Raw genomic sequence first — 17,629 nt, 5'->3', positions numbered from 1 at the left:
AAGTCAGTGGGAACTGAAACTATTTAGTTGCTAACATTTCACAAAAGAAAGCAATTTGCTCACCAATGGAACCTCTGCAATGAATGGGTGCCGTCAGAATGAGAATCCAAACAGCTGATAAAAACATCACTTGGCATCCACGTAATTCCAGTCCAACAATTAACATCTTTGTGAAGCTACATGTTTTCAAAAATTTGCTTTTCGTTTCACAAGACATTAAATTGTATGGATTCCTGTTTTATTTGAACTCATTCACTCCACTATTTGAGCAAGTAATGTTACGCTAAATTTCTCCAAAACTGTTCCAAAGAAGAAACAGACTCCTTTAGATCTTAGACAACTTAAGGGAGAGTACATTTCAGTACATTTGATTTTTTTGGTGAACTATTACTTTCAAAAAGGCATAAATCTTCTTGGCGAACTGATGCAGTGTATTTAAAAATCAAGTGGATTATGGGTAGTGTGGAAAATAATATATTCATATTATGGAGTCCAAAGAATGGAAAAACACTACAGTGCATGTGGATGAATATGTTACTGTCCCAGGGGATGAGAGATGGATGTTCCAAGAAACTTCTCCACAGATATGCTGTCCTTAAATCCACATAAGCAGACTGTCAGCATTTTAGTCAAGGTATCTTGAATATTCAGAATATTACAAAATACAGAATATTCTTCATTAAAATATTATAAATTTAATGTTCAGGTAGTACTGTGCATTGATAAAAACATGGATTGTCTTAATAATAGAAAAACACAAAGTTTATTTTGTTTTAACACCAATTGGTAAGGCTAATCGACACAAAGAGGCTAGAAATGGAAAATACAGGTGATGTTTCATGGATTAGTGTACAGAATAAGGAAAACATAAATTGCTAATCTATAAATAATTAATACAACAATATTTATATGGGAATATAAAGACATGAAAAAGTATTGAGGAAGGAAACCAGTCCTATGCATGTGCACATAACTGTGATGGAAAGACATGCATGAAATACAAAACAGAATTCAAGTTATACGAGTAGTTTTCACACTTCCCCCTTGTGCTCCAGTCAGATTTTTGTCTGTGTTATGATTCAATCTCCTCACACAATTATACATTTTTATTTTATTTCTTTTGAGGTTACTTAATAATTGTTGTCCTGAACTAGAGAAGAATCCTAAAATTGGAGTCAGAACCACTTAAAATCATGCTAAAAAAAAACAAAACATTGAAACAATTTGTTTTCACTAATTCCAGTAGTTACAATTAATTGTCTATTCATGTTTATGTCCTTCAGTTGTCTTTTCTCTTGAAAAAAAAAAAAAAAAACCAAGGTGATTCTCTATCTACATAGTGCATTTAATCCAAGGAATGGAATATGAAATCTTTTTTTTTTATCAGAGGGGAAAGTGTGGTGTTTGGGTAAATAGCAGAATCATTTTGTGCATTTTTGTTATACAGTACATTTGCTGTATTTACTATGAGCAGCAGCTGGAAAGACTAATAATATGGTTTGATGCTCTTCTAAAAAACTTTCTTCATCTTCATCACATTTTTCATCCTTCTTCCCCAAAAGCACCAATACTGTTTCTGTATATCATATTTTAAAACATGTTTCCTTTTCATGTAAAATGAGCATCTTACAATAGGTTGACATATTTCTTCTGAGACTAATTCTTTTCATTGGGTTATGCCACAAGTGTGACACAACATGTCGGCAAACCACAATAATTTGCCAGAGGAGAGGTGCTAGGAACCTGTGAGTCCCATTAGAGGTGGTTCATTTATACAGCACCAGTTGGTCTTCCCTGAGGTGTCTCCCCCTATCTTGATTAACCAGAATATTCCAAAGCGGTTGGATCTGTAGAATGTGTGTGTCTCAGGAGACTTGTGTAGTTGTTGCCAGTGAAGCTGATTTATGGATGATGAAATTGAGATGGAAACGATGGCTTCGCTCTTTGGAATATGCAGACTACTTCCCTCGAACCTTGGTCTCAGCAGTGATTAAGGGAGAATTGACTCGGAAAGATGACATTCTTGCCCTCTTAATCCGGTAGGCATCTGGAGACGGTGTGCCAAAGAAACCATCTCCTGATCCTAGATCTGGTTCTGGTGAAGGAAGAGAGAGTTAAAGCTGCTAAGTGCTGAGATTTGTAACTGGCTGGTATCAAGACAGTTGATGAATAATAGTCCACTGATTGAGTTCATTCTAAAGGGGCATATAGAGATATTATGGAGATCAAGTTATACCATATTGAGATGATGAAGGGTCATAAGAGAGCTCCAGACTGACTAAACTGTTGCAAAAATAAACTGTGCCAATAATTTAAAATGTAGGAACTATTGATTGTAATGAAAAGATATACATGAAAAATTGCATAAAGAGTTATAGTGTTGTGAGCACTGATGTCCGAAACATGACTCTAATTAAATTATTAGTATTATTTTTTTGGTGGTTTGAATTAGATTTGTTTGTTTTGTTCTTGTTTTTGACCGGTTGTTTATATGCAAATAATTCGAGATAATTGTAATTATAGATTAAGTCTCAAAACCGAGTTCTGCTGTAAATATTTATAAATGTATATTCTTAAAATCATTCTTGTGTGTGTGTGTGTGTGTGTGTGTGTGTGTGTGTGTGTGTGTATATATATATATATATATATATATATATATATATATATATATATATATATATATATGTATATATGTATATATATATGTATATGTATGTATGTATGAATGTTTATATCTATATCTATATATATATATATATATATATATATATATATATATATATATACACACATTCATACATACATACATACATATATATACATATATACATATATATACGTATATATACATATATATATATATATATATATATATATATACATACATATTACAAATATATTTTTCTTTTTTCTTTAGTACAATACAGTCAATTAAGTTTGGACTGTATTGTACAACTGTAAGGGAAACTTTGTATGGGACAGTAAGACAGTCAACAAAATATATTTTTCCCCCCGAACATGAATAAATATTCTTACAAAATGCATGAATATATGGCAGAAATTCGATCATGATCACTAGAACACCCTGGTTTATATTACTTCTCAGCAAACAATTTCCTTATTTGACAAATAAGAAATCATAGCTCATTTCAACCTAGTCATTTTTGACTTTGTGTCTGTTTTGCTTTGTTTTGGTGGGTAATGATGGGTCTTCAATCACAGGAAGAAAGTGAGTTAAATCTTTACTAGTAATTCAAGGGATGCTGGTTCAAACTTCAGAAGGGCTGATTCGTGAACTATTGGGGTGATTTACTGCGGTTCCCATCATCACATCATCACACTGCATGTTTGAGAGAGGCACTGAAACCGGGCTGTTGCAGCAGCTTTATCTCCATAGTAAATATAGCATACTGTAAGTCAATATGTATGGTAAAGCATCTAGTAAATACCTAGTGGTTGTGTATAATTAAAATCAATTTAATGAGTCTAGTAACTGGGAAACACTGCCAGAGTCTGGCCCAGGATGGAGTGGCTTTTATTTAATTTTTTCTATATAATCCTTCCTGTGTGCTGATCTTCTAACTGGCCAGGAGATGGCAGGAGAGTGACTTGCTAGACGAGGGGAGGCGGGCATTACCTGGCCAGATGATCGCCTCCAGCAGCTGCACCCTGCGAGCCAGCAGCTCTAAGTCAGCTTGCAAGTCTTGGAACTTCTTCAAATTAAAGTCCTATCAAAGATCAAGAGTTTTTGACAAGCATGGTGGGGGGGTTGGCCTTTTGGATAGCAGGTTGAGTACTTGGCCCCCTGTCCTCCGCCACACTTTGCTCTTCACTCACTTTCCAAAGATGTTGTGGGGTAAAAGATGCACTGAAATCTCTGACCCCTGATTCTAAGTCCTTTAAAATGGACCTAATCTACTTCTGACCTCCTACTCACCATGGATACCAATCATAGTCTCGAGGATTAAAACCCTCTCAGCTAAGATCTTCAGGGCCTCGCGGATTTGGTGTATCCCATCCCCCTGTGGAGATAGATACAGCCGTCAAGGTATCGGGCACAAGCCAAACAAAAGCGCTTGCCAAGATGCATATTCATTCTGTTAATCAATTAGCTTCATCTCAATCCATTACCATAGTTAGCAGGTTAAGTTCTCAGCCCCATTCACTACAAAACTCTGGTTAACTACACATCAGATTTAGCTCTGTTTTTACAAAAGAGCATGCTTTTTTTTCTGAGGCCAGGCCAAAGGGTCCTTAGAGCAAATCAAGACCAAATGTTTAATTATTTTAGATTTAAACATGCATTTAACATTCCCAGTTAACTCAGACTATGTTACTGAAAGAACAAGAGATGAGCAGCTTTGTTCAAACTAAAGAGCTGTAAGAGTCATCTGGACAATTTTTCTACTCAGTTAATGTAGACACACTTCTTTAGTCTTTAGTCTGCTCATCTCATGGTACGAGATGCTCTTACACCAAAGCCACCATAACAAGTAAACTGGAAACATGTCTATCAAATGCTGGTGTCCAATCAGAGCCAGTAAATCATTTACATATGACACATATACAATACCAAATTTTGACCATGTAAAGTTCAATGAATACCAATTGGATATCGATTAAGGTTTCCGAATTCACTTCACTAATAATCTGCATTTCATTTACATATTCAAGAAATTCTCTCTCTTGATACTGTAAATTCTACAAGTCAGTTTTCCAGACTGATTAAAAAAAGGTAGCATGTTGAAATGGCTTGTTGTTCATATCAGGAATAGGGATACACTGATCATGCTGCACATTTTAGATCCATTATAAAGAACCGGCTCATAGGAGTCATTTGTTCGTAAATCAGATGTTACTGATCGTGTTGTATGTTTGAGATTAATTAAAAAGATCTGACTCCTAAGACTCCATGATACCCAGTACATTTTGGATTCACTAAAAATAATCAGCACAGAAGTCATTTGTTTGTCAAATTTCAGTGTTAACGTAACCAGTGTTTTGTTTTTAGAATGCTGTTATTAGGAATAGGATTTATGAATAGGGAAATCAATATTTATACCCAGCCCTACAAAGAATCAGTATACTTGGAAATCAAAAACAGATCTAACGGAAAACCTCTGTGCTATTTTACAAACAAATCTGCTGAAATGCTTAGTTATGTGGCTTTGGTGGGCATTTCTTGAACAGTGTAAAGAAACTGGTCACATGACAGACATTCTACACAACAGGCCCAAGCTCAAGAACACGTTAGAAAAACAGCATTACTGATGAACTCAGGAAATGAGTTATGAAAATGTAAAAATGAGTTCCTGTGAGAGCAGCAGGCAGTTCATCTAGCCAAATAAAATGGCAAACAATATATAATATTATATTAAAATACCATATTCATTCAGGGATGTAAGTATGGCTATGGTCCAGAATCTTTCTCCAAGGTATTATGCGAGCGCCTGGCCTCATGTTGATTAATGTGAAGAGATTAATCTTCAAATAATTGTATGGTCTTTATACATGTTATGTATACATCTCTAAGGATTCGACATACAGCAGAGAAGCTGCACATATAAAGAAATGATCCGTCTTATGATTAATAACACAGATCTTCTGGGTTCAGCAGGCCTTGCACAAAGCTTTACATCAATTTGTTGTGAACTACGAGGATTTCCAAGCCTTTCAATCACAATAGATCGAGTATAAAAATGTGATTCAATTAAACAGAACATTTGTTTGACTAGTAATCGCTCAATTCTATGAACTCAAATCGAATGGTTAGATGTAAGTTAAGGAGGCAAAAAGGAAGAATACAAGTAGCGCAATGAGATGGGATCATGCAGCAATGTACTGTGGGACACTTAGGGATAGCTGTATCCATCCATCCACACACACACCAAATCCCTGCAAATGCTAAACTGGAGCATATGCACAACACACACCTTACAGTCTTGCAAAGATGTTTGTTCTTATTTCTCTCTCACTCTGGCTTTACCCAGCTGTTTGGTTTATGGACAAACCAGATTCATAAATTTACAATGGTGTACACATAAAGGTTATATCAATAGTAAAATGTTTCTTAATTGTCATAAACCACAACAAAGCAGAGATTTAACTTTCCTGTGTGTTGGGTATATGCCAGAATTGGTAGCTAAGAGACTGGTGGCTGTGAAAGGCAGCCATGGAGACAGTAATGAAAAGGAATCAGATTTAGAGGACAGGGGAAACACTCAGAGACAGCCCCAACCACCAACCAAACAAAATCAACAACATCACTGCACATTCTGAAGAAATTAGGTATACCCTTGTGTGCTAACCTGAGACTAGTTGACAAACCCCTAAACCACCTTTAGACAGCGAGGAGCCAAAAACTGGTCTCAGATCAGCTATAAAGGGCAACCTCTTGTTCAAAAACATATGGAAACAATACCAGTGAAAAAAAAAAAAAAAGACACATAATGTGCTAACAGTGAGTACTGTAAGTAAGCAATGAACAGCATTTTTGTGGAGCAAATCCTTTCAGTGGAGTTTTCATTTGCTTTTTCGTTTTGCTTTGATTTTTCACAAATTTAAACTGAGAAAATCAGTCTGCACCCATTTCTCAAGATGAAAATTCCACTGATTGATTTAACATGATCATTGATGTTAAAACACAGATGAATGGCAGCATGAGCAATGAAAACCTAAAACCAAGAACGACAAAAACGTCATGGAAGATGTCAAAATCTCTTACATTTAAATCGCTCTAGAACAACGATAAGCAAGGTATAAGGAAAGAGATTATCGCTACATTAAAATCAATGCATTTAAAAAGACTTCACGTGAATTACATTTTCCCTACACTTGTGAGGCTCAGGGACTGATCATTTCTCTCCCACACTCCCTCCTGTAAAGGTTTAGCAGGAGCAGGGAGTGAGTGTGTGACTAACAGGACTCCTGATGGGTTTGCCTTACCGGAAGACCTTTCTCCCCTGGCTCTCCTTTGGTTCCCGGCACTCCCTAGGAAGGAAAAGTGCCAATAATGATCTTTTTCTCACACAGACTTAATGTAGAGCTTCAGAAGACTTGTGACAAAGTCATATGGTCCACTTTCTTGGATCAGGTAGAAGGTGTGTGTCTTACCGGCTCTCCTTTGAACCCTCTCTCTCCTGGATATCCAAGAGGTCCCTGTGGAGGTCAATTAAGGGTGAGAATTGCACAACATATTCAGGCAGCATTGCACTCTGGGTAGGTTTATGCTTGTGCACTCACTCTTTCGCCTCGTTCACCCTTTGGACCCACAGGGCCTTGCAAACCAGGAGGTCCCGGCATTCCCTGATTACATGAGACAAAGATAATGTGATTAGTACACACATTCACACACTCACATTAGGAATAATCTATAACTTACAGTTTGTCCCATAGGGCCTGGTGGTCCACTAGGTCCCATTGGTCCTGGAGGACCTGCAAAAGACAAAAGACAGTTAACATATTTGAATAAAACACCTCATGATCTCACTTTATGGCATTCCACTGACATGTTTCATGATCCAGCTCGAAACAACAACATTGCGATGCCAGCGTGATATTCAAATGATAGAATTATATAAATAGTCCATTCTGACCATTCAAGTTTCTGCCACTGAAATATCACATTTGAGTGATATCAGTATACCTGATGGACGCTGCCTAGGGAAAACATGTTTTAATATTAAACAAGGACAACTGACAATTAGAAGTAACTCAATACATTTTGAAATTGGATATATAATTGTCTGAAATGATGCAAGAACCTCTAACTGAAATTTAACACCCAGTAAGCATTATTTAGACAGGACAAAAGTCTGACGTTGGTCTGCAAAAGCAGAAATTTAGTGACATTTGTCTGGCTCTTGCAGAAAAGCTTTAATACTTGCTGAGTTGCCATGCAAATTGTATTAAATTAGTTACAGAAGAGCATTCTCACGAATCAGATGGTGGCTTAGTTGTGTAATGTTTTTAATATTCAGTTTACAGCGTGTAGAAAAGTAAAATATTCCAATATGTGCAAGAATGAATTGATGAAATGTTACAAAAGTGAAGTAACAATGAGTTGGCACATCTCATGTTAAGAAATTTACAGGGAAAAACAATTAAATTAAGGCATATTCACTAAGGTTCTGTACATACTTATGCAGATTTAATGTAAATTTGACTGAATGTTTAGTAAATATTTGTATAAATAAAATTAATAAAATTACTTAAATTACATTCATATAATCACATATTACATTCAGCATAAATTCATCAGCTTTTTATTTTATGTTTTTAAATCAGTCTTTCAAAAGCTTTAAACTTAGTAATCATCCATTGTATAAATGTGCAATAGTGAAAAACACAACAAGTCAAGTCACCTTCATTTATATACCACTTTATACAAAACTGTCAAAACTGCTTCACAGTGTGCCAGTAGTGTCTCGATGATCTAAACTTTATTACATTTGAAAACCAAGGGGAAAAAAATCATTCTAATTCACTGACCGGTGGGTCCAGGTGGACCTGGTGGTCCGTGTGAAGGGGTCACTCGGAGGTCGGGGAAGTTATTATGAAGCAGACTGCCTGTAACAAAAAAAGAAATAAAAAAGTAATGTATCTCAGTCAGAGTGGCCAGGATCTGAAGCAGAGCGTCATTATGGTTACTTGCCTGTAGACGGCGCTGTTTATAAAAGAATAAACGGTGATGTCATTTATAGCAGGTTGTTAAATAATAGCGCACCATAAATTATAATATTGGTTGTGGCATTTTGACATGCTTTTTTTTTTTTTTTTTTTTTTTTTTTTTACGAAAAGCGAATTAAATCGCAAAAATGCTATAAAATTACAAGCCAGCGGTTTTCTTTTTTGTAACCACACCCTAATGATTTTCTGCGTCTGTGTTTCTGTGTGGGCTTACTTACATCACCCTTTGTTACCCCTCTGCCCAAAACAATGAAAATCCCAGCATACATTTTATACATTTATAAAATCGACCAATGAAAACAAAATACAGAACAATACAAAAAATGCTTGTCTCTTTTTTATTGCTGAATTCATACTTGGCAATGTTCTCACAGTGGGTCTGTGGACAGGCTGGGTACTGATTCAGCCTTTGATATTACAATGGCAGATTCCCATCTGTCTGTCTGTCCCCACCAGCAGGTGAGTTTGCTTCTGTAGTCTTGGTGGCTGCAGGACATCCCAGAGCTCAGACCAAGACAGGAAACTCCAATAAAGAGATTTTTCTATAGAAGCCTCTTGCAGACCCTTTAATTGTCCTGATTACTTTGAAGGTAGAATCATGGGAATAACAGCCTTAACTGAGTTATAAAGTTCTATGGCCCCTAAATTAAAAATTCTCAAACTTTATGAGGTCTGGGAAGGCATGTGTCCTCTCCAACAGAGAGCAGATATAAAACTGAGCTGAGGTGAATAGTCAGTTCTCTACACGGGCCAGTCCTCTTTGAGAGTGACGACACACACACTAAAATATTATTGCTTCTATTCTAAAACACTCCTTCATGCTTATAGTTTAACTTAGTGTAAGTCTCAAGACAGTACACATGCACTCACTTCTCCCACTCTACCCTGCTGTTTTGGCCGTGCACATCTGGAAGTGGTTGAGTGACATCAGCAGCAGACAGACGGGTCTTTTTCCCAGCATGTGACTATTGAATGTTACCTGTGTTACCTCTTGAAACCTGCCATTTTAATCAACGGTGTGGAAGGAAAAAAGTGGGAATGAGAGAAGAGATGCCCTTAATATCCCCCTAAGACTAAATCCTTTATCCATTCCTCTTTTATATTCAAATTAATTTTGGATTCATTTGAAGTTTCTGATCACTGCACAATCAGGAATTATTAATCGAAAAAATAGATGAATTTGAATCTACTATCCCATGACTTGTTTATATGAGTGTCTGTCCACATGCATCCATCTGGTTCTGCACTAGCAATTTCCCTCACAGCTCGATTCTAAAGGTGTGAAAAATCTGAAGAGCCACATGGGAGAGCAGAGCAAACATAGTTCCTGAAGCCAGACAGAGAGAGAAAGAGAGAGAAAACGGTCCAAAAACAGCTTTCCAGGATACTTGATTCTGATTGGTCAACTGTGGGATCCTGTGGTTAAATGCTTTTGTATAATAACCACAAAACTGAATAACGGACTGGCTTTCCAGGGAATTATATCCTACATTTCTCCTATCACACATATAATTTCAATATAAAGCAGCATTTCATGGCCATTTATTTTGTTATTTGATAAGTTGCCAATGAAAAATCTTACCACCTTCAAACATTTGAGTATTGAGCACTGTATTTTCTATTCAAACTCTTGGAGTTAGAATGAGTTTAAGTTTTTTTCATGAGTTTAAGAAGTCTTGTTGCATAAAAATATTAATTTCTTTAAAAATCAATTCAACTAAAATCTTACTGCCCCCAAACGTTTGAATGATAGCGTAGTAAGTGTATAAAAGTAAAACCAGTCAGTCATTATTGCGAAATAAACCCCTTTAGGATGATACAAGACCTAATCACCCTGGGTTCTGTTTTTTATTTTGTGATAATGACCGGATGACTGTACATTATCATTTAAGTCCCTTTAATGATACGTTTCATACCATCTTGTTCAGGTACAGGGACTGGTGGTCCGGGGGGCCCAGGAGGGCCGGGTGGCCCAGGGAGGCCCCTCTCTCCTGGGAGGCCCGGTGGTCCCTGCGGACCTGAGGAGAAAGTAAAAAAAAAAGTGAAGAATGAGAAAGATCAACAATCACACACACACACACACACACACACACACACAAAGTGCTAACTTTCAAACGATCTTTCCCCTGAGTAGTCAATTAAAATGCACTCATGTCCAAATCAAAAGAAAGCTAACAGGAAATAGGAGATTGTATAGAGTGTTTTTGCACACTATGTTGAGCAACTACAGTATATGATAAAAGGATTCCAAGGAAGTTATGGGACGTTTAATGTCCCAAAGAGAAGGAGAGGAAGTAAAAGAGAGTGCAGATTGAGTTTGAATGAGGTATTTGGTTTCGATACATGTTCTAGAATATGGGTTATTAAGAGGGGTAGGAGAGTGGTGTGTATTTGTGTGTTACTGTGTGTGTGGGCTGTAATTAAGAGGAGGGGGCTCATAATGGCCATGGGCTGGGCTCTAACGGAAAGCTGGGAAATCTCTAATAAACACTGCTAAATGCCGGAGCATATTAGCGACTCTGGTGTGTTTAAATAAATGTAATCCTGGCTGGTGACTGCACTGATTCATACAGCTCTCTGTCTGGATGTGTGTGTGTGTGTGTGTGTGTGTATGTATGGCATCTACCCAAGATCCCTCCAGTTGGTTCCTTGTTGCCTGTTAGTTTTGATTAAGCAGGAAAAAATGAAGGAAAGAAAAGCTATGTCATGGCTGGAGTGTGAGACAGTGTGATTGCAAAACAAAAACAACAAGAGTTTCATCTGCCTGTCTTTATTTGTTTTTATTTGTCTTTATTTGTTTCTGTCTTTGTTTCTTTTCTCTGTTCCTGTCTCCTCTTTTCTATTCCTCTTCTCTGACTTCCCTGTGTACATATCAATTTCTCATCAGTCTCACCTTAAAATAAAATTCCCTTTAAATGGAGTTACCAGTTTTCATTTTCCCTAAACAATTGAGTAATAAAAGTGTAACAAACAGTTTCTTATTATTCATAAACCAAGCTTAAACAGGTGCTAAATGTACTGAAGTACTGTTGTTTCATGATACTGTCAATCTTTTCCCCATAAACATACCTTCTTATTATTATCTTATTATTGCTTTATTTGCATAATGTTCCTGTGGCTCAAGTGGTAGAAAATGTTAGCCTGAATGCACTGTAAGTCGCTTTGGATAAAAGCGTCTTTTAAATGCATAAATTTAATTTAATTTAATTTAATAATACCTGTAGAGAATTGGTCGCTGAAACAATCCAGACAGCATGTGTAAATCAACAGCCTTACAAGTGTACAAAATTCAAAAGTACAAAATCTATGTAGTCTCTCAGTTGTAAAACAGCAGTCTGGTACAGTTCATTGTGCATGACATGAAGGCGTAAAGAAAACGGCAAATCCAAAGAAAACAATACATAGTCAAACATATGGAAGAAATAAGAAGCAAGTATTGTAGACATATTTCATGTTCAATTTAGATTGGATTCATATGGCTGAGGAGCCCCTCAATAGGGCCTGGGTAAAGACCTAAGATCATTTAAAGCCCCTTTAGTCAGTCATGGCTCTGGTAAAAGACCCTTCATAACTGTGGCCATGTTTTATATATGCTAAATAAATTCCATATTATTTCTGAGTCTTGGGGTAAGTGATATGTATGTTAGATGATGTGTGTGTGTCTTTTAGGCAAGCCCCAGCACAGCAGTTAATGCTGTGAACAAAAAATTATTTTTTATAGTTTGGTCCAAGCACAAATATTTTGGCAAGAGGTCTTGGGGCTAAATGCTAACTCAGCAAAGCCTCCATATAGTGTCTCTTACTGCAGAAAAGTCAGCATGGTGAGAAACCACATTCTTGCAAGTCACAGGTGTGCAGTCCACAAGAAATCAGGGCTCTTTTGCTAGTGGATGCAATTATATCAAACTGATATACGAAGAACACTTTTGGTCTATGACTAAGATGAGAACAAAAATGATAAGTTCACCCAAAAATGAAAAGCTGCATGTTTCTAATAACAAATCCATCAAGGTGTTTTTAACTTTAAAGCATCATTTCTAGCCAAATTATCAGCCCATAACTGACAATAAAGCTTCCTTCAGTAAAAAAGTTGTTCTTATTTTTTACCTTTCACATCAAATCCACTGACATAATTTGTTTAGAACAGTTTTGGACTCGCTTGTAAATGGTGCTTTACCTGTGCATATTTGTTTTCCTGATTAGAAAGACTTTTTTTTTTACTGGATGAAACCAGTAATTGATGGACTTAAGTCCTGTGGATTAGTTGTGGATCATTGAGATGTTTTTATCAGCTGTTTGGACTCTCATTCTGATGGCACCCATTCACTGCCGAGGACTCACTGGTGAGCAAGCGATGTAATGCTAAACTTCTCTAAATATATTCCAATGAGGAAACTCAGCTACTCAGCCACGATGTTTGTCTTGAGTCACAGAGTGATTTAGACCTCAGAATCTTGTGATAGTATTGTGGGCTTGATTTGTTTAAAGTACCTGGAAGACCAGCTGTTCCTTTAGACCCTGGAGCCCCAGTTGGACCTCTGCTGCCCGCATCACCTTTTGGTCCCGGCAGACCTCGAGACCCTGCTTTACCTACAGACACAGAGAACATAATGTAATATGAGAATTAGTGCTATTCTTTTTCCCTTTCAGGGTGAGTAGACCCAAATTGTAAAAATGACTATATTTTACACTTGGCTACACTATGCATTGGTGATAGCAATTATTACATTCCACTAACAAAGGCATAAAATGCTTTATAAAATAGCACTTAAAAGGAAGATAAAACAGGAAATGATGAAGACCTACTTAAAGGGATAGTTCACTCAAAAATGTAATTTTTTTAATGTTTTATTTATTTTATTTATTATTGACCCTCATGTTGTTTCAAACCGGTGTGAATTTCTTTCTATTGCAGAACACAAAATAAGATTTTGAAAATACTTGAACTGTTTAAAAAGATATTTTATCAATGCACAGTGTATTCTTTTGAGTTCCACATAAGAAAGTCATTAAAGTTTTGAAATTAGAGTGATTAAATTATGAATTGAATTGTTTTGGGTGAATTATCTCTTTTAGAAAATCTCCATCATTTCTTGTTTTATGCATGTGGTGATCATGGGAAACCTGCTGCTTTTAGAAAGGTTCTAGTCCTTAAAAACAAAATGAATAAATCAAGGTTGGGCAGCAGACCTCTAATGTGAGTGTGCAGTGTGTGTTTGAGCGTGTATTTTAGTTTGGACTGAACAGTGAAAAGACATGAAACAACTCACCCTCTTTACCAGGTAAGCCATCCTGGCCTCTCTCACCCTGTGGACCTGGGACAACACAAACACACACAGATTTACTGTTACACAGGAAGTATAAGGATTCTTCAGATCTTAAAGCACTCTCTACTCTAGTCTGTAAAAAAGTCAGTCTTCTACACTAAAGCGTCCTCCAGGCCTGCCATTGGAACAGTCCCACAGCCTGATATAAATCTGTGGATCGCTGATGTGCCTGTTGGCAGACACAGTCTAAATAACACTGAACTTATCATGTGAGATCAACTGTGACATCACTGCAGAGACAGGATTCCCTAAAGAAATGATTTATGAACTGATACGTCGATATATTTACACAGTCACTCATGTTATTCTCCCCCAGAAAGACTGATAATATCAAATCTCCTCATGTTTGTCTTCCATCAAGCATCTGGTCATGAACACATCCACACACATGCATTTACATGTTGATGAAAACAAAAAGTAACTGTGCATTTTAAAAAGGTAATCAATGTGGAAAATAATGTACCTAGAACTATTCCGTATTTTGAAATGCCCTTGATAATAATACATTGCATGCTCATTACTGCAATATTCTGCACTACCGAATACCTGCATATGTCTAATTTGCATCCACTTTTTCTATTTCAATCAGATTAAAACAAAAAGTGGGCATTATAGTGAACCCTGCACACAACATCACACACAATTTAAGAGGCTCCACACAAATGCTCATTCCTGCCACGGAAGCACCAGATTTCTTTTCACATTCTCCATCTGTGTAACCAGCACATGGAAATAATCCTCTCAAGGGTAATTTGTGCCTCATCCTTCCACCACAATCCTCCACAGCTGTGATATTTTGAACAGATAGAGCATTGAATTTGCACTAAGGTGGAGAACTGTTGGACAGCAGATCTATTTAATGTTCTGTGTTGAAGGAACTGAATTTGTTGAATAGTTCTGCCAAGTCAGCACAGAGAGAAGGGACACTGGATAAGTGAGATAAGGGCTTTCCGAATTTTACTTAGTAGTCTGGTAAGTCATTTCTGAAATCTCTAGGGACCCGCCTTTTAATCTCTTCCACACTTCAAGTGATGGTAGGATTGAGCAGTGACAGTGAGGGATAGCTATGGAGTGGTTAAGGGGAATTAAGGAGCTGGTATTAACCATTAAAAAGAATGTCTTGCTGAATGAAGGATGCATATATTGCTGACACACACAAACTGACAGAGATGATTCCTCATTTTCACAGAGTGTGATTTGATGCCTTCATAGGGAGAAATAAGAGGCCTTAAATGGGAGAACTACACTGTGCGTGATCCAAAAGAGAGATCCACTGATCAGAGAAAGGTTACCGTCGTTGTTTTCTATTCTTTCACTTTAGATTGCTTATACATCTAATATTACTCTGAGTGTAAAAGGTTTTTCACATTTTCCATACAGTATTTTAATATTTTGCTTTGGCTGCAGTAAAATATCAATCCAAAAGCTAGTTAATTAACTTTGCATAATACCATACTTCATTCAAGCAAGGACACATAGAATTGCTCAAATAAAAGCTTTTCTTTAAAATGTTCTATTCATCAAAGAATCATGAATTTTTTTAAACATGATTTCCATAAAAATAATAAGCTGAACAACTCAGCATTGATGATGAAAAGAGCTGTTTCTTGAGCACCAAATCAGCATATCAGACTGATTCCTGAAGGATCACGTGACTTTGAAGAATAGATGATTTATATTTTAGGAAGGAGCTAATCCTATTTGGGAGTCCTTATCTTCAATTTTGTTTAAATACTTGCATGGAGAAATATTTCCAGAACAAAGGCTGCGGTCACAGTTTGGCTGGTGGAAATGACATCTGTGACACAGTGTCAAGTGCAGTCCTACAGTTTTTACTATACAATTAGCCCCTTCAAATCCTCACAAGCCTCTTTAATGTCTCAGTTCTACATCTCTATGGCAACTGGAAATGAATTGGTGCAATTCAAAGCCACATGCACCATGGCAAACAGCCAAAAAACACCCACAACCATCAGTGCTCACATCATCCAACACTCACACACCATTTAAATCACTCCACAGTGTAATCCCAAACAACTGTACTAGGAGATAAATGAAAATGTGGGTGGGTTCTGGCATTATCATTATTGTTATAGGGAATGGGATTTTCTCCACATGCTTATTGGCTAATAAATGTTTTGCCATAACTATAATAATGCTAAACTGCCATTAAGAATACACTGCAAAATGATGTGATTTTAGCCATGGGACAAATGCATGGCTTTGAACCTTTGACTTTGGCACTGAACTACAGGAACAGTGGCCTTTTGTCCAATGAACATCAATCTTTGCTCCATTAAAATCAATGGAACAGGACTGTGTAAGAAACTATAGTCAGATTCCACTCCACAATAGATGCTTGATTGTGCACATTTTCCAGATTGGTTTAATTTTTATAAAAGGTGAAAGTCAGAGATTATGTCATTTCTAGATTATTTTGGATGATTACATCCAGAACAAATGGTGCCCAATTGTTGAACGGGAATGGGTGTGGGACAACGAGAACCATCTCAGGCCCCATCCACACAGAGACGCTTTTAGATGTACATACATAAACATTGTCTCGTATAGGTGTTTTGTCCACACAAATCCGGCGTTTTAAGGATCCGGCCACCCTTGCGTTTTCACGTGGACAGCGAATCCGTAAATTTTCTGAAACAATGACGTCATTAGCCCACGTCGTGCCCCTAGTCAGACACTACTATGTCACGTAAACGCAACAATAACATGAACAAACACTGAACGACTTTTTTTTAACTGACATTAACACAGATAAATAAATATATTGTTCCAAGTTCGTTTGTATACCACGCACAATAGTCCAAGTTTTCTACTCCATTTTTTGTGTATCTCTGTGGCTGAATTACAGCGCCACATGCTGGTCTGGCATGTTTACTACATTGTTGTGTGTCAGTTTTGTGGTTTCGTGTGGACGCAGATATTTCTTGAGACGAGGGGAAAAAAGATTGGATAGGGAAAGCAGTGGCTTCGTGTGTATGTAGCCTCAGATAATGGGGTGTTAGAACTTCATTATCACAGATGATACGACACGAGGAACTTAATTAACATTAAGTGTAGTTAACTGAAAATGTTCATTCCGACTCTGTTGAACCCAAGGTACTACATGTACTTTGTCACTGCAATGCTGCAATAAACAACAAACAACAAATCTTCAATGTCCTCATTATTTTTTCTTACAACTGTGTGCTTCACATGTAGTCCTAAAGCAAACACCACTACTAAAACTGCACGTTATTCTGTAACACAAAGTGATAAATATACCTGCGGGCCCCTGGGCCCCAGGAGAACCTTTGGCAGGTGGTGCCCCCATCAGGAAGGAGGAGTCAGGTTCATTTTTTAACGGCATCTGTTGAAGAGAGGTGGAGGCAGGGGCGGTAAGAAGCTGAACCTGGAAGACAGAGAGACAGAGAAGGAACAAAGGGTGATTGATTAAACTGTGTTAAATGGGGATTGTTTCAGTAATAAAGGAATACTGAAGTGATGAGGACAGAGCATCTTAAAACATTGGGGTACGAATAAATAAAGCTATCAATAGATGCAATTCATTCTTAGTGAATTCCTCCCTGAAAGATGGTCAAAAGGAAAGATGTGAC

The 17,629-nt window shown here is 37.1% G+C and overlaps 1 protein-coding gene across 4 annotated transcripts in view; it reads right to left on the bottom strand.

Annotated features, from left to right (window-relative positions):
* Positions 1-740: 740 nt before the first annotated feature.
* The window catches only part of LOC113091347 (EMI domain-containing protein 1-like), a 55,422-nt gene continuing 38,533 nt past the window's right edge, over positions 741-17,629 (bottom strand). The window contains exons 6-16 of one of the 4 annotated variants that reach the window (XM_026256799.1): positions 17,298-17,424; positions 13,959-14,003; positions 13,180-13,278; positions 10,605-10,706; positions 8,491-8,568; positions 7,382-7,434; positions 7,243-7,305; positions 7,114-7,158; positions 6,946-6,990; positions 3,638-3,728; positions 741-2,095 (exon numbers count right to left, since the gene is read on the bottom strand). In XM_026256799.1, the coding sequence (XP_026112584.1) occupies positions 1,959-2,095; positions 3,638-3,728; positions 6,946-6,990; positions 7,114-7,158; positions 7,243-7,305; positions 7,382-7,434; positions 8,491-8,568; positions 10,605-10,706; positions 13,180-13,278; positions 13,959-14,003; positions 17,298-17,424 (885 nt within the window). In that variant the 3' untranslated portion in view covers positions 741-1,958. Of the gene's footprint in view, positions 2,096-3,637; positions 4,023-6,945; positions 6,991-7,113; positions 7,159-7,242; positions 7,306-7,381; positions 7,435-8,490; positions 8,569-10,604; positions 10,707-13,179; positions 13,279-13,958; positions 14,004-17,297; positions 17,425-17,629 lie in introns of those variants that run through there. The other 3 variants (XM_026256800.1, XR_003287333.1, XM_026256801.1) reach the window with 3 other exon arrangements.

The sequence above is a fragment of the Carassius auratus genome, unplaced genomic scaffold, assembly GCF_003368295.1.
Source record: "Carassius auratus strain Wakin unplaced genomic scaffold, ASM336829v1 scaf_tig00214183_4049273_7079891, whole genome shotgun sequence".
Taxonomy (NCBI): Eukaryota; Metazoa; Chordata; class Actinopteri; order Cypriniformes; family Cyprinidae; genus Carassius; species Carassius auratus.
This window is presented reverse-complemented; position numbering and strand designations above follow the sequence as displayed.